We start from the raw sequence: 26,504 nt of genomic DNA, 5'->3' as shown, positions 1-26,504 counted from the left end.
AGACAAAAAAGCCCAGAAGCAGAGGAATGGAATAATCTGGTGGGGAATATAGCTTTAGAGGAGATTGCAGAGATAGGTGGAGTGAGGCCATGGCAGGATATAACAATGAGTAGGTGTATGTTAAATTTAATGCTTTGGTGGATAGGGAGCAAATATTGGTCAACTAGAATAAGGGACTGGGGTACCCTGGCGAGCAGGAGGCCAGAGCTCTGGCCTCTAGATACTGGGGTACTTGCATCTGATGGGAGTGGAATGGTGACACCCCCCCCACCACATATCATCTAGTCAGGCTAACAACCTGTCCACTTCATTATAGAAACAACCCAGAGCACAATTTGCTCGATGTAAAGCAGTGTAAGAAATGGGTTGCTTCATGTGTTTTTAGGCACAGAACAGCAGGGGTCATGGGGGGCGGGCAAGAACGATAGGATACAGACAGTAGAGGTTTGTACATGTTGGAGTTTATGGATGGTGGAGGAATGGAGGTTACCAAGAGATTATTGGAATAATTGAATCTGGAGATGCTGAGCTATGTATGAGGGTTTCAGCAGTGATAGGGCTGGGGTAGAGGCGGAGGTAGGAAATGTCGCGGAGGCGAAAGTAAACAGTCTTTTTTGTGCAGAGGATTATGGGATCTGAATCTAAGCTCAAGGTTGAATATGCTGTGAAGGTTTCCAATGGTCTGTTTGAGACAGTGGCCAAGGAGGAAGAAATCAGTGGCAAGTGAATGGAGTTTGTGGCAGGGGCCGAAGACAATGGCTTCGCTCTTCCTGATATTGAACTGATAATTATGTCATCATAAAGTTGCTTCATATATGCAGGAATGTTTATTTGATGCAAATTAAATTTATTGCTTACTTTAGCAGCTAGGTTTTATAAGGTGTGAACTAGTTTCTGTATTCGAAGACGATGGACTAGTTAATAAATAATCCTGACCATCCTATTGTATCCCAGAATTTCATAAGTCAGCATTAAGTCAGATAATAGTCTGTTTAATGACAGGAGCTACATCATGTAACATGCAATGACTGATTTTGTTGTTGTGGTGTCAGAGATATGGGCAGAAAATCTAGGCTGACACTCCAGTGCAGCACTGAGGGAGTGCTGCACTGTCGGAGGTGCCGTCTTTCAGATGAGACGTTAAACTGAGGTCCCGTCTGCCCTCTCAGGTGGACGTAAAAGATCCTATGGCACTATTTCAAAGAAGAGCAGGGGAGTTATCCCCGGTGTCCTGGCCAATATTTATCCGTCAACTAACACCTAAAACAAATTATCTGGCCATTATCTCCTTACTGCTAGTGGGAGCTTGCTGTGTGCAAATTGGCTGCCAGGTTGCCTACCTTACAACGTGACTACACTTCAAAAGTACTTCATTGGCTGTAAAGCGCTTTGGGACGTCCTGAGGACGTGGATGGCGCTATATAAATGCACATTCTTTCTTCTTAAGGTTGAGTACAGAAAACGGGTATTTGCAAAATTAATACTGTTGCCGTCCAGCAGAGGGAGCGATCAGATAGGAAAATTCACTTCAACCATAATCATTATTAAAACGCAAACAACAGGAAACCAAATGCAATGTTATTGTACTGAATTGGTGTTCGTATGCAGAGAAAATATAACATCAGAGAAATTTGCACAGAAGGCCGTTACATTTTGAAGTGTCCTTCACTTGGTACTAGTGTGTGTCACTCTTGGGTTCTGTGGGCTGATTCTGTAACGTGTATTTTTAGCCCCAATAAAAGGCTGAGTTTCAGTTTTGTCTTTAATCAGCTCGAGGCTGCTCCCGCGGATGGGAAGTGTCATCGATTCTCACCATTTGATTTGGGTCAAAGAGAGGAAAATAAAGAGGCCAGCAGCTTATCCAGATCTCACCTGCCCTGGAATTCCAGGTGAGTGTTGGGGTGGGGGCTTTAGTGTGAATGGTTATTTCATTTTTGATTTAATCCCTGGCGAGTCTGAGAAGATGTAAAGTATAAAATGGCTGCTTTGTTTAAAAAAGAGGAAGTTTGTTAAACAGCATCGAGGACATTTTATGAAATTATTTTTCTAATGGTACAGATCTCTTCTGGTTTTATTGCAGTATCTAGTTTGGCTTCTTGGTAAATGTTGGTACCAATATTCATATTTCCTACATTCTCCAATCAGCACAGTAACATTATTTTGTCAGATATTTGAAGAACATTTTAGTTCTTCAATTGAAACTTGCTAAATGTGCAATGAGCACTGATACTTTAAATGGTATTGTTTTAGCTGCGAATATCTGGAGACTTTTCAGGCTGATCTATGGGTTATTTACATCTGTTTAACTAGATTAATATATAAGAGTTAGTTGTAGTGGAAACTTTTTAATTATTTTACAGACAGAATTTGTTTGTATGCTTGAATAGTTGCGGTCCAGTATTGGAATAGATTTCTTATTTAGAATGCCACTTGCAGTATGCCCAACAAGCTGTTGGCACCTACCCCCAGAGTCTCGGGCACCTACCCCCAGAGTCTAGGGCACCTACCCCCAGAGTCTAGGGCACACGGGATTGGGGGGGGGGGGGGGTGGAGGCTGTTCTGCATATGTAGTTGTATTTTCAGCCACCATTTTACAGTATTCAGAAAAAAATCTAAATGTGTGCAAAAAGTTTAATTTATCACAATAAAACTCCCTGTAGGCTGAATAATATAAAGTGTATTAATGATCTATAACTTTTTAAACACAGCAGCATAAGATGTCAGCTATGGATGAGTACAACTGTGGTGCGCAGTTATGCAAATAACTGGTTTATTTTGTATTATATGTACAGTACTACAATAATTGTTCATGTAAGGTGTATTCATGCCACCACTTTTGCATCGATGCAAAGTAGTTTTGGGTGCACATTGCTGCAAAAGTGGTGGATAACTCGGAAAGCCCTGAGCTTGTGTTGTGAGACCCCCGCAGGTGACCATATCAAGCCAGTTTAATATCTCAGATTGTATATGCAGTATAAATCCAGCCATAGAGATGGTCCAATAAATAAGTTGAACAGATGAAAAAGCCCCCTACCCATAAAATATTGGATGAACACTCAAGTCCCCCCTTCACTTCTCATTGGACAATTATATCGGCAACTTAAGACTTTGCACCGTGGATCCTTGAAAATTTGAGATTGGCATGACATGTCCCAATTATTGGCCAATTAAGGTTCTCTCAATCAACAGCTTCAGCTTACCTAAGAAATCCTTAAAATTCTGTGGATATGCTACTCTGCATTTACCTCAGCAGATAAGACTTTGTAGTTCAATTACTTGAAGTTACCTAAGGCTCTCTGAATGATGTTTGAATGTTACCTCATTGAATGGTCAAAACCTACTGGATATGTGACCCAAGACTTCCTGATCAGCCAATCATGGTTCAGAAATTGTTGAATGTTTATTGAATGTTTGAACTGCCAAGATCATTATGGGTTGACAACTCAACATCCCCCAGATTGGCTCAAGGTCCTTGGGTCAATACTCAAGATTTGCCCAGCCAAATTCTAAAGGTTTCCTTGACTGCTGGTGCAAGACATCCCCCAAATCATTACTCAAATCATCCCAAGCAATTGTGTGAGTCTTCCAGGGTAAACACATAAGGTTACCACATCATTACAATAATAATTGCTCAAATAATCAACCATATTGTTGCCATTTGCAGTAGAAAGTTACGACGTCGCTCATGATTTCAATTCACGGGGCCCATTAACTACTTCTAAGGGTGCTGTTCCTTTATAGGCCAATCTGATTAAACTATAGGAACAGGAGTAGGCCATTCAGCCCCTTGAGCCTGTTCTGCCATTTCATTAGATAATGGTTGATCTGTACCTCAACTCCATTTACCCGCCTTTGATCCATATTCCTTGATACCCTTACATAGGATTACATCGGCTATACGGCACAAAACAGGCCATTCGGCCCAACCAGTCCATGCCGGCGTTTATGCTCCACTCGAGCCTCCTCCCGTCTTTGCTCATCTAAATCTATCAGCATAACCCTCTATTCCCTTCTCCCTCATATGCTTGTCCAGCCTCCCCTTGAATGCTTCTATACTATTCGCTTCAACCACCCCCTGTGGTAGTGAGTTCCACATTCTCACCACACTTTGGGTAAAGAAGTTTCTTCTGAATTCCCTATTGGCTTTCTTGGTGACTATCTTATATTGATGGTCTCTAGTTCTGCTCTTCCCCACAAGTGGAAACATGTCTCTATCCACTCTACCAAAACCTTTCATAATTTTAAAGACCTCTATTAGGTCACCCCTAAGCCTTTTTTCAAGAGAAGAGACCCAGCCTGTTCATCCTTTCCTGATATGTATACCTTCGCATTTCTGGTATCATCCTTGTAAATCTTCTAAACCTAATAAAAATCTGTCGATGTTTCAATTGTCCGCTGGCATCCACAGCCTTTTGGGTAGAGAATTCCAAATTTACGCTAACATTTATGTGGAAAAAGTACTTCCTGATTTCACTCCTGAAGCCGAGGCCCTAATACAGATCCCTGAGGAACACCACTTGTCACATTCCGCTAAACCAGCGGAGTATGTCTAGGTTTTATTTCTGACTCTGGTTCTGCACTCAACTCTATAGCTTAATCCCATTCTCTATTTCAGTGCGTGTTATTTTAAGACCATGGTATTTATGTAAAATAAACAGCAGAACTGAGTTAGATAAGGAAATATTTTCAGTTGGTTTTCTCAATTTGCTTCTGTGACTTCTTAAATGTTCAAGAGGATATTGACCATAGAGAAACAGTATTGGCTACATTTATTTTGGGTTCTGCTTACCAACAGCACTAGTTCATTCTTGCATTCAAGTCCTAGATTATTCACCCAGACTTTTACTATTCTTTTACTACAACAATGTTACCCTTTCAGAATTAGATCGCACTAAGAGTATAAATTAATGGTATAAGCTAGACTGTGTTACACTGAGCTAAGTAGACTTTTTTCCTTAACCTCTGTGAAGTGCCTTGGGATGCTTTTTTCTGCGTTAAAGGCACTATATAAATATAGCTAGTAGAATGGACCTCTGGGTAGAGTAGTGGAGGTGAAATTGTGTGAAGTGGGGGCTGTGAGCTGTTTCTGGCTGGATGAGCTAGGCTGGGCAGAACGACCTTCCTCACCTGTATCTACATGGCCATTTTGAAAAGCAGATGTTTATAAAGTTATGGCTTATGAGTCGAACCTAGTTCAGTAGGTTCTAAGTTATAGTTAAGTGACTAAACCATTCTGATTCTAGTGTTTAGACCAGCTTACTGTACACAGCTCAGTTTAAATATTTATTCACAGTATGGTGTAGACTTCAGAATTGTTTTGATGCTGAATGTACATATTCTGTATACCATTTGACATTATTTTTGCTGGTGATATTTCACAATATAATTTTACGGATATAAACATTGTTACGTGTTAAAGAAGTTTGACATTATTTTATTTATAAAATGTTAATTCACTGCATTTGTAAGAGTTTTTAAAAAATAAGTTTTTAGTTTAATTTTTTGACCAAATAATAATTAAAGAATCAGCTGATCGTGCTTCTTTCTGACCAGTCTCTGGGTCAGCGGGAGTGACAGGTGTGATTGACAGCTTTCACTGTAGCCACCACAGCCCTGGGAATGGGTCAGTCTGGACATGGGGGAGGGGCGCTGACAGAGAGCTCACTGTCCTACTCGGGTTGCCAACTCTGGTTGGGCGTCTTCCTGGTCATCACATGACCTCCAACTGCCCCGCCCAGTCAAACATCCTTTTTTATCATCTCCAATATTTTTATAACTAATAAACAAAGGTATTCAAAGAAAATGGAAAAAAACACACTTTTTTTCCAATTTTCCTTTTGATGTTTCTCCAGTGTGTTGCTCGCAGCAGTGACCTGGAGATTCATCTTTCACTCTTGGAGACTCCAGGACAATCCTGGAGGGTTGGCAACTGTAAGTCCTAGTCTTCTCAGCCCCTCTGTGTTTGAAATAGGGCCTCCGGTAGGATATTGGGGCTATTTCTCCACTTGCAGTTAATTTAAAAAATAAATGATTTCATTCTAATTGACTGTTAATGAGGTAATCATTGTATTGGTGATTGTACCACCAGTGAAGGCGGACAACCTTTGTTTGCATTAAAATATCACAGCTGTGCATTTACAGATAGCGTAAGATCTCTTGGGCTGAATTTACACTACTACTGCAGTGTCCAGTGCAAAGCTAAGAACGTGCGGTGTGAATCTGGAGTCCGGGCAGCCTCTGAATCCAGATTTACACTACAACTTAAGTGTACATGTGACTCAAATGCAGTGCACATGTAGCCTTACAGAATGTCCAACTTCCGTCAGTCTGCAGTTGATCGGGATCCGAAGGGTTCCTGCTGTCCATACTCCTTCCAAAAGCAGCTGTTGTTTCTATTGCTGCTGGAAAAGTTTGAATTTGAATCACACAAGGGAATTTTTAAAAGCAGTACAACTGTAATGATAGGTTTGGAAGAGAGATTTGTTTTGATGAATTCACTCTTCCTTTCTCAAACTCAGAAAAAAAATTGGCAAAGCGCTTATCCTGACTTGTTTGCGAGCTCTTTGCTTTTGAGTTTTGTGAGGTTTGTACACGCAGCTAATTTCTTTGTAATCTAAAAGGCAGGAGAAAAAAATTATCTTCTTTTGAAGGATGTTTAATCTCAATTAAACATCTTTTCTTCCTGATCTATTACAGCTTTGGCAAAACAGAACCCAATGGCCTTGCAGGATACTAGCTGAGCCCGCGGTGTGGCTTAGAGATAAGGCATGCAGCATTAGTTCATGGGCGGTACTAACAGGGCAGTTCTCCCTTCCTTGGAACAGTGCCGGCTTATAGTGACGAGACGGATAGTTCTCCAACACCTGCTCAATGTTAGCTGCTTTGAAAGTAACAGAATAAATGAGTGACCAGTGTTTTGTTGTACTGAATTTTTGGGTCATGTATGTGCGTGTTCTGTACATTCCTGGAGGCGGCAAGAGTAAACTTACACCGAGTAATCTTGATAAGATGAGTCAATTTTGAAATGCACTTGGAGAGAGAATATTGAATCGGAAAGGAAAAATCATATTGTGGGGTTCACATGAGACCACAAGAGTGAAGATTGAGCAGTTTATCATCTGAACCCCAAGTTTCTGCTGCACTCTAAGTGCATTTGGGTGTTACAGCAACTAGGCTGAAGAGGGTTGCAGGTCAACCCAAGGAAACTTTTTCAGCCAAGAATCTCAATCCCTCCAGCATGCTACATTCTCACTGCAATAGGTTTGAATTTCGAGACCTCACAAGCTACTTATTTTCTGTCTTTATTGAAAGAAGTACTTTATATTGAAAATATTTCTCCCTCGTAGTAACAGCATTATTGTCTTTTAATATGTTGTCCTGGTTGGAACAGAGTGGAAGCTTGTCAATAACATAGGCTACTGAAAGTCAAAGAGACAGTTATCAAAATGGTGGCTAAATCAAGGCCTGTGTGTATAGATAAACAGAAAGATAAGTAGAGTCTTGGCTGTGTTGACCAAGGTCCACTTTCCTTGATCTCACAAAAGTAGTGAAACTGCTTACTGTATCTTTACAGTGCGTAACATCCTGCCCCTTCAACGTTATGACAGGGTTGAGGTGTTACGAGTGACAGTTATATAGGGCTGATTGCTCATTTTTTATATGTTTGTGTACTATATGTAGGACAACAGAAAAGGAACGGCCTCTCTATAAATGACTGATATATTATATTACTGTCTACTCTGTGTCTGGAACTTGTGACAATCGCTGGTATCTCAGATCTTATCAACAGCACAGATCATAGCATGTTTAACTGTAAACTAATATGGTTATTTCACAGAATCACACGTTAGCTGTCCCGGTTTAACTGTTTAAGGACTGGCTCAGGCATTTCTACTGGATTAAATTGGATTTCCTGAGTTTATTCTAAAAAAAAATATGATGGGGAAAACTATTGCATGGTCATTGCATCATGAATGCACTCAAATAGGACACACGGGGAATTGTGTGAATAATTGGGTTCGACATTGGCCTTTCATCTCAAGGCCACGCGTTCAAATCCAGCCCAGACTGCTGGGATGAAAGCGAGGTACCTATGTGAAATCAATTTGGGAAAGATTCAACCCAGATCCTGGTAGGCATGGAGCTACAACACAAAACTGGCCCTAATTCAGAAATAATTGGCATTGTCACTTACAGTTTGTGTGGCGAAATATCACATTGGTGGCGTAATGAGTACCCTTCTAACGTGTGGCTGAAGCAAATTGGTGTATAGTGGAGGGAGCTTCATTCTCCACATAGTTGTGCTCTGCCTGAACTGACCGTGCTTGATGTAGACACTGGGTGCCTGAAATAGAATGTGTCCCACTTCACTAACATCCCTTACCCTGGTAAGTACAGAAAGTAGCATGCTGGTGATCTTGCTACACATAGCGACCAGAACAGTCCTGCAACATGCTTTTATATCCTTCTGTAATATTATTTTATAATCCAAATTAGTTTTGTGTATTTGACAATGCCACATCTGGGGGAATGGGAGAGGAAGATCGGTAGGGATAGGAGGGACAAGTTACTGTGGTGATTGGGGTAAGACTGGGCAGAGTAATGATGGAGAAGAAAGTGTTCTAATATGGAGCGATGTGAAATTGAAATAGAAAATACACAGCAGGTCAATTAGCATCTTCAAGAGAAAGGTAAGACTAGTCTTTCTACTGTATTCTGTTTCAGACTTTGAGATCGGTTGCATTTTCCATCCTTGCTTCAGATTTGTGCCGTGTGCAGGTTTTTAAAAAATCATTTTATCTTTACAGTGGATTGAATTACATAGAATGTACGGCACAAAAACCGGCCATTCGGCCCAACCAGTCTGTACTGGTGTTTACACTCCACACGAGTCTCCTCCCATTCCATCGACCTCATCTCAGCCTTTCAGCATATCTTTCTATTCCCTTTTCTCTCATGTACTTAATCTAGTTTCCTTTTTAAAGCATCTAAGCTAATTGCCTCAACCACATTGTAAAGGAACCTTAGGGGGAGAAGGAGCCCAGAGAAACAGGAAAAGAAGAAAATAATTGGTTTAGGACAAAGCACCCGTGGGTTACAATTTTTTATGCTGCATGAGGACGTTTTTTTCTATTTGATTTTCTGAGCCAAAAACTATGGCATCTCTTCATCTCGCTCTGATCATTGGGCAAGACACCAGTAGAGGAAGATGGTTTACTAACAGCCTGCACAATATATATGAGTTATTTTGAACAGAAGCATCTTCTCTATCCTTTATTTAGTAGTTAGATTAACACTAGGAAAATAAGCTTGTTCAGGGGTTTAAAGGGAGAAACTGTTTCCACTGGCAGGAAGGCTGATAACCAAAGGACACAGATTTAAGATAATTGGCAAAATAACCAGGGGGGAGATGAGGAGATTTTTTTTTAACAGCAAGTTGTCATGATCTGGAATGCACTGCCTGAAAGGATGGTGGAAGCAGATTCAATAGTAACTTTCAATAAGGAATTGGGTATATACTTGAAAAGGAAAAATGTACTGTGCTATGGGGAAAGAGCAGGGGAGTGGGTCTAATTGGATAGCTCTTTCAAAGAGCCGGCACAGACATGATGGGCCGAAAGGCCTCCTTCTGTGCTGTAAAATGCTATCGTATCTAAGTGTTTGGCTTGAGTAGTTTTAAAGTAATTTGAGACTTCAGCTGGAATTATTTTAATTGTAACGATTACCATATTTCAGTTATTAACTATACTAGAGGACCTCACGCGTTGCTCACAGGTTGAGGAGAAGGTTGCACGGTGTGTGTGGGTTTGTCAAGTGTGGGGGAAGCCAGGACACTGGATGGTGGTAGTGTCAAGGCTTCGGGAGAGGGCGGTGTTCGGTTAATATTTGGTGTGTGCCAATGGCAGGTTTGCACAGAAGCTTTCTCTGCGCTTTCACTTCTGGGAATATATCATAACCCACTCATTTCAGCATTCACAACTATTGAATAGTACAAAAGAAAGAAAGACTTGCATTTATATAGCACTTTTCACGATCTCCGGACATCTCAAAGTGCTTCACAACTACTTTTGAAGTGTATCACTGTTGCGAAGTAGGAAACAAAGCAGCCAATTTGTGCACAGCAAGCTCCCACAAATAGCAATGAGATAATGACCAGATAATCTGTTTTGGCGATATTGGTTGAGGGATAAGTATTGTCCAGCTCTTTTAAATAATGCCATGGGATCTTTTACATCCACCTGAGAGGGCAGACGTTGCCTCGGTTGTGAATGTGATAATTACCCTCAAGTAGTTTAGTAATAAAGCAGTTATAGGAACTATGCAAAATGATTTAGTAAAACATTGAATAATGCTAAAACAAAATGGTTAGTAAATTAAACATTAAATATAGACTGTGCTGGTGAATTACTCCACCAGCCATGATGATTCCTGTGAAATTGGGACTGAGACAGAGAGTCGTCTGTGGAGGGCAGCTGGTCAGAGTTGAATAAAGGAGACTGTGAAGATGGATCAATATTCTAGAATTATGGCTTGATCACATCTTGAGCACTGTGTTCAATTTTCATCAGTAAGACATAAGGGAAACATTCAAGCAGATAGGATCCATGAGACTGATCCCTGGAATCAAAGGAATGAGTTATGAGGAAACTCTGAGAAACTGGGGCTCTATATTTATCTTTGAAAGGAGATGATTGACAGCAGACCTTGTAGAATTATATCAAATATTAAAAGATAAAGTTAATCTACTTCAAAGGTTGCCAGGGTACTAGAACAAGGGGGCATAGGTTAAAACTGGTGAAATGAATGTTTAGGACTAATGTCAGGAAGAACTTCTTCAGGCAAAGAGCGATCAGTACTCAAAGGTCTCCCTGGTAGAGTAGTGGAGGTGAAAATCTTAGGGGGAAAAATTCGGTTGCTTTGCACCTCTCGTTAGCGCCCTCAGAGGGTGCTAATGGGGCACAAAGCAACTAGCACCCTGGCATGGTGCTGCCAACGCCTCCCGTGAAATTCAGCGGGAGGTTAGCGGCGGTGCTAACCGTTAGCGCCCTGCGGCACTGCGCCGCCGGTGATGACGTCATCGGCGTGCGCAGTGCCTTGGCCGCGATCATCGGTAGCGCCCCCTGATTTACCGCTGGACGCTATGTCTGATGGGGTCAGGGGGCCTACCTGCAGCCGGGGCAGCGCTATTTAAAAGCGAGGTGCCGGGCGGCCATTTATGTTGCTGGCCGCCTGCCAGCACCTGCCTCCGCTGCTGTCCCTGGCCTCCTGACCCGCCCCCCCCAAGGAGTGCCGGCAGTGCTCCATGAGCCCAGCAATTCTCTTGAGTGCCGGGCTCTTTTGCCAGCACTCCGATCCCCGGTGACCCAGCTGGGCCCCGGGTCGCGCTGCGCAAGGCCCCTCCCCTTTTAAGAAGGGGAGGAAGGCCTGCAATACCGCGTCGTGCAGCAGCGCATGGCGCTGCGGCACGTAGCGCGGTGATAATCCCTCGCAGCGCCCCAAGTGGGAGGCGGGGCGCTTACAGTAGCGGCCCACTTCCCTCTTGGGGCGCTACCACTCAATTTCGGCTGCGGGCGCTATTTTTTTCCAGGGCGCTAAAGTAGCGCCCTAGCGAAGTTAGTGCCCCAAAGGCGGCGCAACTCAATTTTTCCCCCTTCGACTCATTCAAGAGCCAGTTAGATGATATGATGGGGAAATGAACTGAATAGCCTTCCTCATCTGTACACATCTTGTGACCGTTGGAGAACAGGAAGCATTAAATGGGTGTGCTAGAGTCAGTGATGGCATAGACTGCACATGGGCTCTGGAAGGAGAGGGCATGATGGGTCCAATTGCCAATTCTTGTTCTGTGCTTTCTTCTGTTCAACAAGATTATTGGAATTTAATCTGCAGTGGATTAGTGGGAAGCCACACTGCTCTGTATGTTAACAGTCTATGGCAGTCAAATCACTGTGTTAGTAATTCAACTTCAGCAAAAGGAATACTGTCCCTTTAAAGGCATACCGTCCCTTTAAAAATAACACTACTCTGTTAAAGGGAATACTGCCCTTTGTAAAAATACAGGTCCTTTAAATGCAATTATGAAATACTACGGTACACTGCATTTTCTGAAACCTCTATTTCCAGTAATCTGCATGTCTGGCATCAAAATATCTAGCTTATATTCCTGTAAATTTGTACCTGCATTGATGCTCGTCCTATGCCGTTTTCTAACTCTGGCGTCACACGCCCACTGCTGTGTGTTATGAGTCACTTCCTCAGCTGGTTAGTCAGCTCACACTAATGTAATAATGGCCGCCTTACATAAAAGGGGGTAAAAAACACTTTTTAAAAAAGAAAAGAGGGGAAAATTAATATTCTATACTTAATACCACATAGTCCAGTAATGCACCATAGCTGTGTATGGGTGGAGAAGGTGGTGAGGCAGGAGAAAGAGAGGGTCAACCCAGGACTTTATATAAATGGCACTTGTGGCTGTATCAGTATTGCCTTTTACAGTGCAGGTCCTAGCACTTGACTGTGCACATGTCTGGGTTCTCCTTGACTGCTCTTTTTTTCACACTTCATTTGATTTCACCTCTTGAAAATGTCCCACGTTTGCAATCATTAAAAAAAAATGTTCTTTTCTGCACCTTGCCTCATTCAGAGACTGTTGAAAATGGAGCCATTTTCTGTGGTCAGACATGTCCCTCTTGTATTACTGTAAACCGAACCCATCTTCTAATGAGGTGCGAGTTTGGAGGCGTCCTGTTATTTTTGTGCTTGTACATGGTTATACACTCAAAAAGCTTTGGTCCTATTTTTTTCTTTGATTGAACTGCCCTGCAGTAAGTTGGTTTAGATACAAGCACCTGACTATCCCTAAATCTATAGCAATCTGTTTCATGGCTTTTCATGGAGATTCGTAATGATTTACTGCAAATTTTTCCATTGACAAATAATAGGAAACAAAATGAAAAAAAGACTTGCATTTATATAATGCCTTTCACGACCTCAGGACGTTCCACAGCGCTTTAATGAAGTACTTTTGAAGTGTAGTCACTGTTGTAATGTAGGGAACGTGGCAGCCAAATTGCGCACAGCAAGGCCCCACAAACAGGAAGGTGATAAATAACCAGAAAATCAGGTTTAGTAATGTTGGTTGAGAAATGGATATTTGTCATTTGAATCTTTTATGTCCACCTGAGAGGGCAGAAGACAGACGAGGCCCTTCTGTTAAGTTTAATTTGTTATCTTATGGGGCCAGGAGAAGCAGGAGTGCTCCCCCGGGCCTCACAAGGAAAGTCACAGCCTTCCCTGTCCTGGATTTTCCCCTGCCCCCCCCCCCCCCCCCCCCCAACCCAACCCACTTCTCCTGTGAGATCCTCCTGAAGCCCCATCTCCACCACTTACCTAGAAGCTGGTGGGTGGTCATGTGTCGCCTGATCGTCACCTGCGGGCAGCCGCTCTGCACCCTCTTCACACCCGTGCTGGGCAGCCCTTCGAGCCTGCTCCGCCATTCAGTGAGCTCATGGCTGATCTTCTGCCTCAACTCCATTCACCGGCCCTATCGCCATATCCCTTGATGCCCTTATTAGTCAGAAATCTATCAACTTCTGTTTTGAATATACTCAATGACTGAGCCTCCACAGCCCTCTGGGGTAGAGAATTCCAAAGATTCACCACCCTCTGTGTGAAAAAATTTCTTCTCATCTCAGTCCTGAATGGCCTACCCTTTATCCTGAGGCTGTGGCCCCTGGTTCTAGACTCCCCAGCCAAGGGTAACATTCTCCCAGCATCCATCCTATCAAGCCCTGTAATAATTTTGTATGCTTCAATGAGATCCCCTCTCATTCTTCTGACTACAAGAGAATACAGGCCTAGTTTACTCAGTCTCTTCTCATACGACAGTCCCGCCATCCCAGGAATCAATCTCGTGAACCTTCATTGCACTCCCTCTATGGCAAGTATATCCTTCCTTGGGTAAGGAGACCAAAATCGTACGCAGTACTCCAGGTGTGGTCTCACCAAGGCCTTATATAATTGGAGTAAGACTTCTTTACTCCTGTACTCAAATCCTCTTGAAATGAAGGCCAGCATACCATTTGCCTTCCTAATTGCACATTCACTTTCAGTGACTCATGTACAAGGACACCCAGGTCCCTTTGAGCATCTGCATTCCCCAATCTTTCACCATTTAGGAAATACTCTGCCTTTCTGTTTTTTCTACCAAAGTGGATAACTTCACATTTATCCACATTATATTCCATCTGCCATGTTCTCGCCCACTCACTGAGCCTGTCGCGATCCCCTTGAAGCCTTTTCACATCCTCTTCGCAACTGACACTGCCACCTAGCTTTGTATCATCAGTAAATTTGGAAATGTTACATTTAGTCCCCTCATCCAAATCATTGATATAGATTGTGAATAGCTGGGGCCCAAGCACCGATCTTTGTGGTACCCCACTAGTCACAGCCTGCCATCCTGAAAAAGACCATTTATCCCTACTCTTTGTTTTCTGTCTGTTAACCAATTCTCAATCCATGCTAGTATATTACCCCCAATTCCATGTGCCCTAATTTTGTTCACCAACCTCTTGTGTGGGACCTTATCGAAGGCCTTCTGAAAATCCAGATACACCACATCTACCGGTTCCCCTTTGTCTACTCCACTAGTTACATCCTCAAAGAACTGCAATAGGTTTGTCAAACAGGATTTCCCTTTCATAAATCCATGTTGACTGCCCAATCTTACTATTAGTTTCTAAGTGCCCAGTTATTGCATCCTTTATAGATTCCAGCATTTTCCCAACTACTGATGTGAGGCTAACAGGTCTGTAGTTCCCCGTTTTTCTCTCTCTCCCTCCTTTCTTAAATAGCGGGGTTCCATTTGCTATCCTCCAATCTGCAGGAACCGTTCCATAATCTATAGAATTTTGGAAGATGACAACCAATGCGTCCACTATTACAATGGCCACCTCTTTCAAAACCCTAGGATGTAGGTCATCTGGTCCTTGGGATTTATTGACTTTTAGTCCCATTAATTTTGCTAGTACTGTTTTTTTACTAATAATAATTTCTTTAAGTTCCTCATTCTCCTCACACCCTTGGTTTTCTCGTATTTCTGGGAGTTTTTTTGTGTCTTCCTCTGTGAAGACAGAAACAAAGTATTTATTTAATTTCTCAACCATTTCCTCATTCCCCATTATAAATTCTCCCCTCTCTGACTGTAAAGGACCTACATTTACCTTCGCCAGCCTTTTCCTTTTCACATACCTATTGAAGCTTTTACAATCCGTTTTTATATTTTTCACTAGTTTGTGCTCATTTTCCATTTTCCCTTTCTTTATCAATTTCTTGGTCCCCCTTTGCTGATTTCTAAAAAGATCCCAATCCTCAGGCTGACCACTTTTTCTGGCAACTTTATAAGGTCCCTCTTTTGACTTAATACTAGCTTTAATTTCTTTTGTTAGCTATGGTTGGATCACTTTTCCTTTTGGGTTTTTATGCCCTAGAGGAATATATGTTTGTTGCAAATTATGTATTATTTCCTTGAATGTTAGCCATTGTATGTCCACATTCATACCTTTTAGTGTAGTCTCCCAATCTACCATGGCCAACTTGTCGCTCATACCCTTGTTGTCTCCTCTGTTTAGATTGAAGACCATAGTTTCAGATTGGACTACGTCACTCTCAAACTTAATATAAAATTCAATCATATTATGGTCACTTGTCCCTAAAGGCCCCTTTCCCACAAGATTATTGATTATCCCTTTCTCATTACACAGTACCAGATCCAGAGTAGCCTGTTTCCTGGTTGGTTCCTCCACATACTGATCCAGGAAACCATCTCGCATGCACTCCAAGAATTCGTCCTCCACACCATTAGCGGTAGATTGATTTGCCCAGTCAATATATAGATTAAAGTCCCCCATGATTACCGTATTGCCCTTGTTACATGCACTTCTAATCTCTTGATTGATACTGTGCCCTACATTACCACTACTATTTGATGGCCTATACACAACTCCCACCAATGTTTTCCGCCCTTTGCTGTTTCTTAGCTCCACCCAAACTGATAACCATTCTACATCACGACCTGCCAAGCCAAGATCTTTTATCTCTACCACACCGATCTCATCCCTTATTAACAGCGCTACGCCACCTCTTTTTTGTCTGTCCTTCCTAAATGTTCAGTGATGCTGTTGGTGTAGGTATGGGGATCTAGTGGTGAAGGTGTACAGCTGCAGGCAGTGACTTTCACAGAATGGTGATGCCCAAATAAGAATTGCGTGACATACATAGCAAATTTAACATAATATAGATGTCATCGGTGACACAACTTATGGATGACCTCATTTACTTTCTGTGCCAACAACCGCCACTGAAAACCATAGTTAACATTATTTCACGGTTGATGATTCCCTAGTAACCCTGAAAAAATACCAAAATGACTGGCAGCCACTGCACTTCACCTTCACAACACAGCATTTCTGCTTTGAATATTTTCGTAACCAGCTTCCTGTCCCAGTTATGGGGCCCTTGGGGAACAGGTGGGAGCAGCAATTTTTGAGACTGTTTCTTGCAAGTCTAGCACCTGTCAAAAACCTGCAGGAGATTGGGACCAATTCTACGCCATGTGCTACTGCGAGTACTGAAGGGATATTTACTAGTCCTAGCCCCTTTAGGGCTACCCCGGATCAGGCGTATTTCTCAGACGTTCACTTTCAACTAAAGTTTGAGGTAGCTGAATCCTAAAGACGCTTAATTGGGTCTAAAGGTCCGGGCTATCTCTCCCTAAAGAAAAGGAACAACCCGAAAATGTTACCATCCTCCAGATAGCGCTTTTAATAAGTTTAGCTAGACTGTAACGTCCCGGATATTGTGAGAGTCCGGAAAACTCCCTCAGAATTCTGTAACTCTTCACCAAAGAATGTAGAGATTGAGTTCATGAGTTACTGATACAGAAGACTTATGTGAGACAATTCTAAAAATATAGAGATTTATTAAAAAGAACCGACATGCAATTTACAGTTGATGAATCAGTCAATCGCAACATTAACAGTTCTAAAAAGAGAAAAAATACTATCTTATTATTAACAGAGAATCTTATTTTTAAATCTTAACTTTGTTACAGTATTACAGTTCTTAAAGTTTTCTATATAGGATATCCATCAATATCAAATACCTTTGATCCCCGAGGTACAAAGAGTTGGAGACTACAGAGCCGCCTCTGTAGCCGAGAATCGCTTTGCTCGATTAAAGTGAGTCTGATATCCCATTTGATTGTTCAATATTTATATCCTTTTTCAGTGATATTTCCTTTAAAGTTTCTGCTGACCCAAGTTAATTATCCCTATTCATCTTTCTGCCGACCTCTGCAATTCTTACTGCCACATCAGCTTGTAATATTACAGAATCTTGTCTCATCTCCAGGTGTTCTGAGTTTGCCATATAGAACGGTGTGAAAGGCAGGTGTTCCTTATTTTATGTCATCTTTACGAGGGCAGATGGTCCTTATCTTATGTGCCATCTTTACGAAGTTTAAATTAGGACACCTTATCCAGGGTGAACCATTGTTTTTATTTACAAAGGTCAGCCTGTCGGAGCCATGCACCTTCTGTTTCAATAAGGTTATTTATTCAGGGTCAACAACTGTCTTATCTCAATAGCCAGAATTCTTTCATAGCTATTTCATAGTTAGGTTTCTAAATTTCCAAACGCAGCTTGTCATGTTTTAGTAAGGCCAGAATTCTTTCATAAGATAGATTATTTTCCTGAATAGGTTACATGGCTCATTCCTTCGTAGTACAACGGTGACCATGCAAAGCACAGTTACTTCGGGACACACCAGCTAAATGTGTAATAGTCCCCAATTATTGTGCTTTTTATTTCTTAGCTCACTCTATTACTAATTTAATTTTGAGTGCAGTTTAGATAACATAACCACCAGGAAGGCTAATTTATCAAGGGGATAGTGAACAAAGGAGTGACAAACAATGGTTTGTTTATTTTATTTTTTGTCTTGTCTAACCTTACAGTTGTCTAACCTGTGCACTTTCCCTCAGCGACACTGGCTGAGTTGGTAGCACTCTCATCTCTTGAGGCAGAAGGTTGTGGGTTCTAAGTCCCACTCCAGAGACTTGAGCACAAAATCTAGGCTGACAGTTCAGTGGAGTATTGAGGGAGTGCTGCATTGTCGGAGGTCCCGTCATTTGGATGAGAGCTTAAACCCAGGCCCTGTCTGCCCTCTCAAGTGGATGTAAAAGATCCCATGGCACTATTTTGAAGAAGTCGGGGAGTTCTTCCCGGTGTCCTGGCCAATATTTATCCCTCAATCAACATCACAAAAAACAGATTATCTGGTCATTATCACTGCTGTTTGTGGGCGCTTGCTGTGTGCAAATTGGCTGCTGCGTTTCCTATATTTCAATAGTGACTTTGAGTCAAAAAGTACTTAATTGGCTATAAAGCACTTTGGGATGTCCAGAGGTCGTGAAAGGCGTTATATAAACGCAAGTCTTTTACTATGCAATACATTTAATCTCTGTGTTTCTCATTTGCAGAATGTATTCGGAACCTTCCCCGATTTGTTGGAGCAGACCCAACTTCCTCCTTGTCTTAGATACATACCTGCATTCCAGGTTAATGCTGCTGAGAGTGATACTCAACCGTGTGTTTCATTTCTAGGCCAGGCCATTAACCCGTTCGCCACCAGGATTAATGAGAATGCTTCTCCTCCTTGCATTGATGATGTTGGCTAAGTTTGTCACAAGAAGGAAAGAACTGGCATTTACATATTGCCATTCATGACCTTAGGATGTCCCAAAGAGCCATCTTAAAAGCTACAAGCTAGTTAGCCATGTTTCAGGATTTCCTGATAAGTTTAGAGACTTCAGGAAGCCCAGTGCCTATTAAGAGGGGAAAGTTTCACTGATGTTTTAGTATAATGGCATTGTATTCTCTCAAATATATTACAGAAGCTCATCTCATCTCTCAGCCTGACTCTTCTTTTCCTGGGTGTTAGCTGCAGATCAGAAGCTAGTGCAATTTGCGTAGTTTTCAACACAAGAGTAGTCAAAATGCTAGATTCTCCAAACAGTCAAACTGTATTGTGATAACAGTAGAAAGCTACACATACTGTAACGAGACGGAAGAACTTCACATTACAGAAATGATAGGCCCAGCTCCACCAACAGGACATCTGTAAAGACTCGAGTACAAGGATACTAAGAGTGAGACTACTGGTAACATATGTCAAGAAAACAAGAGAAAATTGTGACTGTACTTGCCCAGGGTGAAAACATTAATTTCAGGACTGTACATTGAGATTCGAGCTACTGGGTGGGGCAGGCAAAGGCAAAGGTGGTTTGCAGATTGAACTAGAAGCTGGGCTTTGATTGACTGTATTGGTTAATAATGGAAATATAAACTTTGATTTTAAATCTAAACTTCTCAGCGGTGTAATTCTCCTTCAGTGCTGGTGTGCTGCCTCTCTCCGTCTGCCTAGCAGTGAATGGAAGTTTCCAAATAAAAACAGAAAATGCTGGAAATACTCAGCGGGTCAGGCAGCATCTGTGGAGTGAGAAACAGAGTTAATGTTTCAGGTCAATGACCTTTCATCAGAACTGGAAGAAGTTAGAGATTTAACAGTTTATAAGCAGGTACAGAGCCAGGGAAAAGGGGGTGGGGGAGGAGGAAGGAACAAAGGGGAAGGCCTGTGATATGTTGAGGGGAGGAGTGATTAAATGACAAAAGGGATGATGGTGGTAATGGGACAAGTAAAGAAATAAAAGATGGGTCCAGAGGAGGTGTAAATGGTTACAACAGATTAGCAGAGGGGGACAGAAGTTTGCAGCTGGTTACTGTAACCACTGCTCTTGTAGTTGGCATGTGCCCAACTCCAGCACCATTCAAAGGTAGACTCCGAAAGTGCGGGTGAGCAAAGTGGAACTGAGTGAAAGAGCAGCTATCACAATAACCAGCTGGCAACTTCCTTCAGTATTAGGCAGGTGTGGGGAGAGAGAGAGAGGCAGGATATTGGAAGTGATTTAAAGTGCTGGTGAGCGGAGAAACGGACAATCCTCTGTAACTACTTGCAATTTTTGCCAGTTCCCGAGCAAGTGCCCATGATTTTCACTGTGCTAAATTACTTTCCCTCGTCATGCCTCCCTCCATTTTGTCTCCAGGTCAGGCTGTCACAACTGCCAGTGTGCTGTGTGCACCATGGGAAATGGAGCCCCTCTGCCAGTGGACAGAGAGCTATAATGGCAGCTTGCCCAGCCCACTCACCTACAAAATAGCAGCCATATTTTTACAGTGGTATTAGTAATTTCGTAACGTGGCTGGGGAGAGGGATCTCTTGGGGCCTACCTCCCCTCTACCTGTGGCTCTCGGCGTGCTGCTCTGTGTGTATCTCTTGGCTTCTATCCTCTGAATTTGTGACATGGCTGCAATGGAGTCTGGAAATAAAGAAAGAGTTTGCATTTATATAGCGCCTTTCATGACCTCCGGACACCCCAAGTGCTTCACAGCCAATGAATTACTTTTGAAGTGTAGTCACTGTTGTAATGTAGTAAGTAAAGGAAACATAGACAAACAGCCTGTGCCTCAGTTCGTGTTCAGTAGCAGCTGACCAGTCAAGGCAGGACAATCTGTGATGCTTATATATCTTAGGCTGACCGTGCGTCCCTGTTTTCAGGGGACAATCCCTGGATTAGGTACTTTGTCCCCAGGCAAACAATGTCCTCGGAAGAGTCCCCGTATAGAGTCTTTGTTTTTTTAAAACGCAAATGTACAGAAATCCCAGGGGGGGCTTCTTGGTCCGTTCTCGCCCGGTTTGAGCTCAGGAATGGATTCCAGGCGCCGGTTGAACGGAGGCGACAATGGTGGCCCTGCCTTCCCACAATGCAGTGTGGCAGAGAAAAGGCCCCATCGATAGCTCGGGCCGCCCTGCACGCTGGGGATTGAGCCACCTGACCCCGTGTTTCGGCCAATAGTGACTGCCCGGAGGGTGGAACCTTTAAAATGCACCGGAGAAGCTGAGGATGCAGTGAGGGCTGGTGGGCAAGTGGATTTACTTTACCTCAGATTAGTATGGTGCATTGTTTTTTTTTTACTCGATAAGGCAAGCTCTAAAGTCTCCCATCGGGAAAAGGTTTCTGAAACCTTTTGAGGCAGAGGGTGTTTCACACCTTTGTATGGAACAGATTTAAAATAGAGAAGTTAAAAGTTAGGGTATTCGGGGATGAGTATACATGGTACAGCACTATTGCCAGAACGCATGCAAGATTTGAGATTCAGTGTAAAGTGAAAATGGCATTGTCTCCACGTGTATTTCACTAGCAGAAGCAACAAAGTCAGCATGCCGGTTTTCTTGAAACGCATCATGGCTGCTTTGCTGTGCTCCCACCTTGTGTGTCCCCGGACTCGGTTTAGAAAATATGGTCACCCTAATATATCTGAAACCGCCCGGCCCAAAACAGCCCTGGCAAAGCCGGGCTCCCCCAGCTAGTCTGATATAAAGGCCTTGCGTCACTGAGGTAACAGGATGGAGTTCAGGAATAGGAGCTAAAAATAGACCTGGTAACTATTATTGCCCAAGATATGATTAGATATAAGGGCCAATTTGCCCTCCCTCCCCACTGGGCAGGCTAAGCACGGTAGAACTATGCGGCACCTGTCCAGGCTGAGCTGCACCCAATTTGGTGGCGCCGCCAATTAACATGGCTCAGTCGCACCCCAGGCGCAGGCCTGCCCCATGGGAGGGCCTTATGCTGGGAAACGGGACAGGAGGACAGATACAGGCTTGGCCATTGTCCTCTGGGCCTTCTGACTGCTGTAGGAGAATATCAACCAGAAGGCTTCTTGGCCCCAAAGTTCACCTAGTTCTGCAAAACAATAAAGTGGGGCACCTACCTTTTGGACTTGCTACCTGTGCTAGGCTCCTCTACCTGGGCCCCCGAGCATCCATTGGCTTCAATGGAAATAAGAATTGGGAGAATTGCAGACTCACTATGACCCGTTTTACACTATTGCACAAAGTCAAGATCTACCCCAGAGTCCGTTGTTTTGATATAATCTGCTGCCTGGGGCTGAGTGGCCTGCTTAGTTTTCTAATGTTTGGTTAGAGTGCGTAAAGGACAGATGCTGATTCTGTTGGAAGTAATTTCAAGTCCCGAAAAAGTGATAGCTCTGTCTGCTCAGGTGTAGTTCGAAATCTCTCTCTTTGCACTTTCAGGAGCGGGCGCCTCTCAAGGCAGCTGGAATACAAAGGGGTGGAGATTATGTTATAGTTATATAAAGTTCTTGTTAGACCATATCTGGAGTACTGCATTCAGTTCTGGGCACCACACCTCAGGAAGGATATATTGACCTTGGAGGGGGTGCAGTGCAGATTCACCAGAGTGATACCGGGGATAAAAGGGTTAAATTATCAGGACAGGTTGCATAGACTAGGCTTGTATTCCCTTGAGTTTAGAAGATTAAGAGAGGGACTGACTGAGGTGTTTAAGATGATTATAGGAGTTGATGGGATAGATAGAAAGATACTATTTGCTCCGGTGGGGTAGTTCAGAACAAGGGGGCATAGAGCTAGGCCAATCAGAGGTGATGTCAGAAAGCACCTCATCACACAAAGGGTAGTGAAAATCTGGAACTCTCTCCCCCCAAAAAGCTGTTGATGCTAGGTTAATTGGAAAATTTCGAAACTGAGATTGAAAGATTTTAGTTAGGTAAGGGATATGGGCCTAGAAATTGACTATAGCCCCGTTTGGGGCGCCAGCCTTGCCAGGGCGCTAAAAGTAGCGCCCCAGAAGCATTCGCGGCTGCCCGCCGGAAATTCAGTTGGAGCGCCCCAAAGGGAAGCGTGGCACTACTGGAGGCGCCCCGCATCCCTCTTGGGGCGCTGCAACTGAATATCGTTGCGCAACGTACCGCAGCGCCACACGCAGCGGCACGTCGCGCTGCGGTACTGCAGGCCTTCCTCCCCTTCTTAAAGGGGAGGGGCCTTGTTCTGCGTGATCTGGGGCCCAGCTGGGCCACCGAGGATCGCGAGTGCCAGCAAAAGAGCCTGGCACCGAGGAGAAGTGCCGGGCTCTTGCAACGCAGCCGGCACTCCGCGGCGGGCGGGGGGGGGTTAGGAGGCCAGGGACGGGAGCGCAGAGCGGTGCTGGCAGGCGGCCAACAACAAAGATGGCCGCCCCGCACCTCCTTTAATTTGCGCCTCCACCACCGCAGATAGGCCCCCCTGAACCGGTCGCACATAGCGTCCGGCAGTAAAGCAGGGGGCGCTTCCTAATATCGCGGCTGGGGCATCAGCGGGGCGCTGCGCACACAGATGACGTCATCGGTAGTGGTGCAGCGCTAACGGCTAGTGCCACCATTAGCATCCCGCTGAATTTGGCGGGAGGCGTGGCCAGTGGCTTGCGACCCACTTAGCGCCCTCTTAAGGCGCTAACGGGTGGCGCAGCCACCTGTATTTCTAGGCCATGGAGCCATGGCAGGTAAATTCTGTTAAGATATAGATCAGCCATGATTTAATTGAATGGAGGAACAGGCTCAAGGGGCTGAATGGCCTACTCCTATTCCTATGTCTTGCTGACAGCCATCAACCCAGCACGTCTTCTCCATTGTTGCTTTCTGAATGCATGTTTACACAAGGTTATGGAGGAACTGTATGTTGGAGAAGTGCTATTGCAGACCCAGGGGAGCTCTGTGGTCTGGTATCTCCCAGTGGTAAATACCATATTAAAGTTACTGTCCCATAAGAACATACAAGAAATAGGTTATATCCCCTTAACTAAAACAAACCATTTTGGTTCCACTCTGCGTGGAATGGAAATGGGCCATCAAGAAAATCACTTCACCCAGGCGGAAATCAGGGGACAGTGGGTTAAAGGAAGACACTTCAATGCAGTGCACTGTCAGAGGTGCTGCCTTTCAGATGAGATGTTCATCCAAGGCACCTTTTTGCCCTCTCAGGTGGATGTAAAAGATCCCACAGCATAATTTCGAAGAAGAGAACGGGAGTTCTGGTGTCCTGGACAATATCTCTCAACCGACATCACTGAAATAGCTTATCATTGCTGTCCGTGGGACCTTGCTGTGCATAAATTGGCTCCTGTGTTTCCGTACATTGCAACAGTGACTGCACTCCAAAAGTACTTCATTGGCTGTGAAGCTCTTTGGGACGTCCTGAGGTTGTGAAAGGCGCTATAGAAATGCAAGTCCTTCGCTTTCCTTTACTTCAGGGCAGAAGTTCAGTTTTAATTAAGTCAGACATGGGTGATGATAACAAGCCTGTCAAAGCCCCTTGTAGTTTAGTCTCTTATTTGGTGAAAAATTACTTTTCATGTTCTGTCAAATTGTACTGCCATTAAATCTGCTCTGCTTGAAATGTGTTCATAATGGTTGCCTTTCAGAGGCCATCGAAGTGCTTCTCAAACCTCCAGTTTTTATTTTCAGTGCCAAAGAGGAAACTACTTTTCCAGTCATTAGTAGACTAGACTGGTAAACATTTCTGGTGAGTTCTGTTCTGTTTAGATAAACCTGGTGTCAGACAGCTACATACAAACATATTGTGCAGCATCCAGATTTCGAATGGCTCTGACTTCCTGGCCTAGAAATTCAGTGCCCTTAGCGCCGATTTTGCGGCGCTAGAGGGCCTAGCGCTGCAATTGGCGCCGGCGCCTAAATTGCCTGGGGCCCTTCCGCCGCGGTAGACCGGTAGCGCTGCGCCGGCACCGATGACGTCATCGGTGTGCGCAGCGTCCCGGTTGCCATGCCGACGGGCCCCAGCGCCGAAATTCAGTTGCGGCCGCCTCGCCCGTGGCAGCCGCAACTAAGACTCTGGCAACAGAGTCCAACATGTTTTTGCGCCGGCGCATTAAAGGCCCCGCGGCGGCCGGCCGCTTTCCCGCCGGCCGCCTGGCCGCAGCTCCCTCCCCGGACTTCCCCCCCCCCCCCCCCCGGAACAGAAGCAAGCCCGGCACTTGTCCGAGGTGCCGGGCTCATTTTTAAAAAGATTTTCGCGGGCCGCGGCCGGGTGCAGGCAGCTCCTCCTTAAGGGAAGGAGGAGGCCTGCACTTCCCGAACCTGCCGCACCGCAGCGGGCGCCGCAGCGCCGGAATAGCGCCGAAATTCAGCGCGTAGCGCCAGTTTTCAGGCGCAAACACCTCTCAGCAGCGCCGGCAGCCGTTTGGGCGCAGAACTATTGAATTTTGGGCCCGACCAGCGCGACTTAGCTCCGGCACTAACTTCCGGCGCTAAAGCCCTGGCTGCGCCAAAACTCAATTTCTAGGCCCCTGTCTCTGAGTGCCTGGGATCGTTCCCCTCCTCTGGCCTCTTAAGAATCATCTGTGTGCAGTCACCTGCAGCAGGGCATGGATTGCAGACTCCTACTGCTACACACAGGAGGCATGATGCAATCTGTCTGAAATATTTGCATTTAATTCAGCCATTGACTTTACCATGACCCTGTTTATTCAAGATTGTGTAACAGATAACAGACACCATGTGCAGTAGAATCACAGCATATTTTATCCAAAATTATTAGAAATATTAAAAGTTAAATTTATTCTTTTTGACATGAAGCTTCGGTTCCCACGTCCCGTCGCCCCCCCCCCCCCGCCCCCAGTTGTTAAGTCTGTGTGTTATATTGCGAATTACTACACAGACCACAAGAGTAAACTTTAACAGGTCTTTACTAGTTGAAGGTCAGGGCGGAACTGCCCAATAAATCCTTACACAGCACTTATATATCGGTGTGGTCACCGTCGGTATTACAGTATACAGCAGCCAAGATAAAGTAGTGCAACTCTTAAAATAGTTCTCTTAAAGGTGGAACGGTTACATACACTACAATCCTCCCTTTTTAGCTTAACAGTATATATGTTCCCCATTAAACATAACATCATAACATATATACACAACTTCATGTAAAAACAGTTCACAGATTCAGTCTCTGCGGCGGCGCCTCCTGCGCTTCCTGACTCGGTCCGGATAACGCCTCGGTGGTGTAGTAGTTCTCGGTGGTGTAGTAGTTTTCGGTGGTGTAGTAGGTTCTTTTGGCAAGGTCGATTCGGCTTGAATGCCAGTGTCGAGTTCATCTGGTTGCAGTATCACCGGATCGGAGGTAGATACTATGGGTATCTCTGCTTCATCATTAGGCGTATAAAGTTGTGGTGTAGATTGTCCCTTTTCGGATGACTCTATGATCTGGTCAGCATGGCGCCTTTCAGGGGTCTCTGGTTCTTGTTGCGGGGGTGACTCATCTAATGGTCCTTCACTGGACTTAACAGCTTGAACTTTCGTAACTTCAGAACCAGCATTGTTGACTTCTACAGGCTCGAGTACCTTGGGAAGTTTTTCTGCTTCCAGACTGATTTGGCTCAGTTCGGAGGGACCACCTGCGTGACCTGGTAGGGGTGACAATAGTTCAGATGAGTCATCATCTTCTGCTTCCTCTCTATTGTCTTCTATTTCCTCCATCACTTCAGCTTTTGCCTCTGCCACCAATTCCCTGAGTG

At 44.1% G+C, this 26,504-nt stretch overlaps 1 protein-coding gene across 1 annotated transcript in view; it reads left to right on the top strand.

The window, feature by feature from the left end:
• The first annotated feature begins 1,721 nt into the window (after positions 1–1,721).
• The window catches only part of map3k14a (mitogen-activated protein kinase kinase kinase 14a), a 67,295-nt gene continuing 42,512 nt past the window's right edge, over positions 1,722–26,504 (top strand). The window contains exon 1 of the mRNA XM_085966596.1: positions 1,722–1,889. Within this exon, the coding sequence (XP_085822722.1) occupies positions 1,790–1,889 (100 nt within the window). The 5' untranslated portion in view covers positions 1,722–1,789. The remainder of the gene's footprint in view (positions 1,890–26,504) is intronic.

This window comes from Somniosus microcephalus, chromosome 24 (assembly GCF_052327205.1).
Source record: "Somniosus microcephalus isolate GS21.2 chromosome 24, FLI_Smic_1.0, whole genome shotgun sequence".
In the NCBI taxonomy this organism is placed as follows: domain Eukaryota; kingdom Metazoa; phylum Chordata; class Chondrichthyes; order Squaliformes; family Somniosidae; genus Somniosus; species Somniosus microcephalus.
The sequence above is the reverse complement of the archived record's forward strand: the minus strand, read 5'-3'. Positions and strand labels throughout refer to the sequence as shown.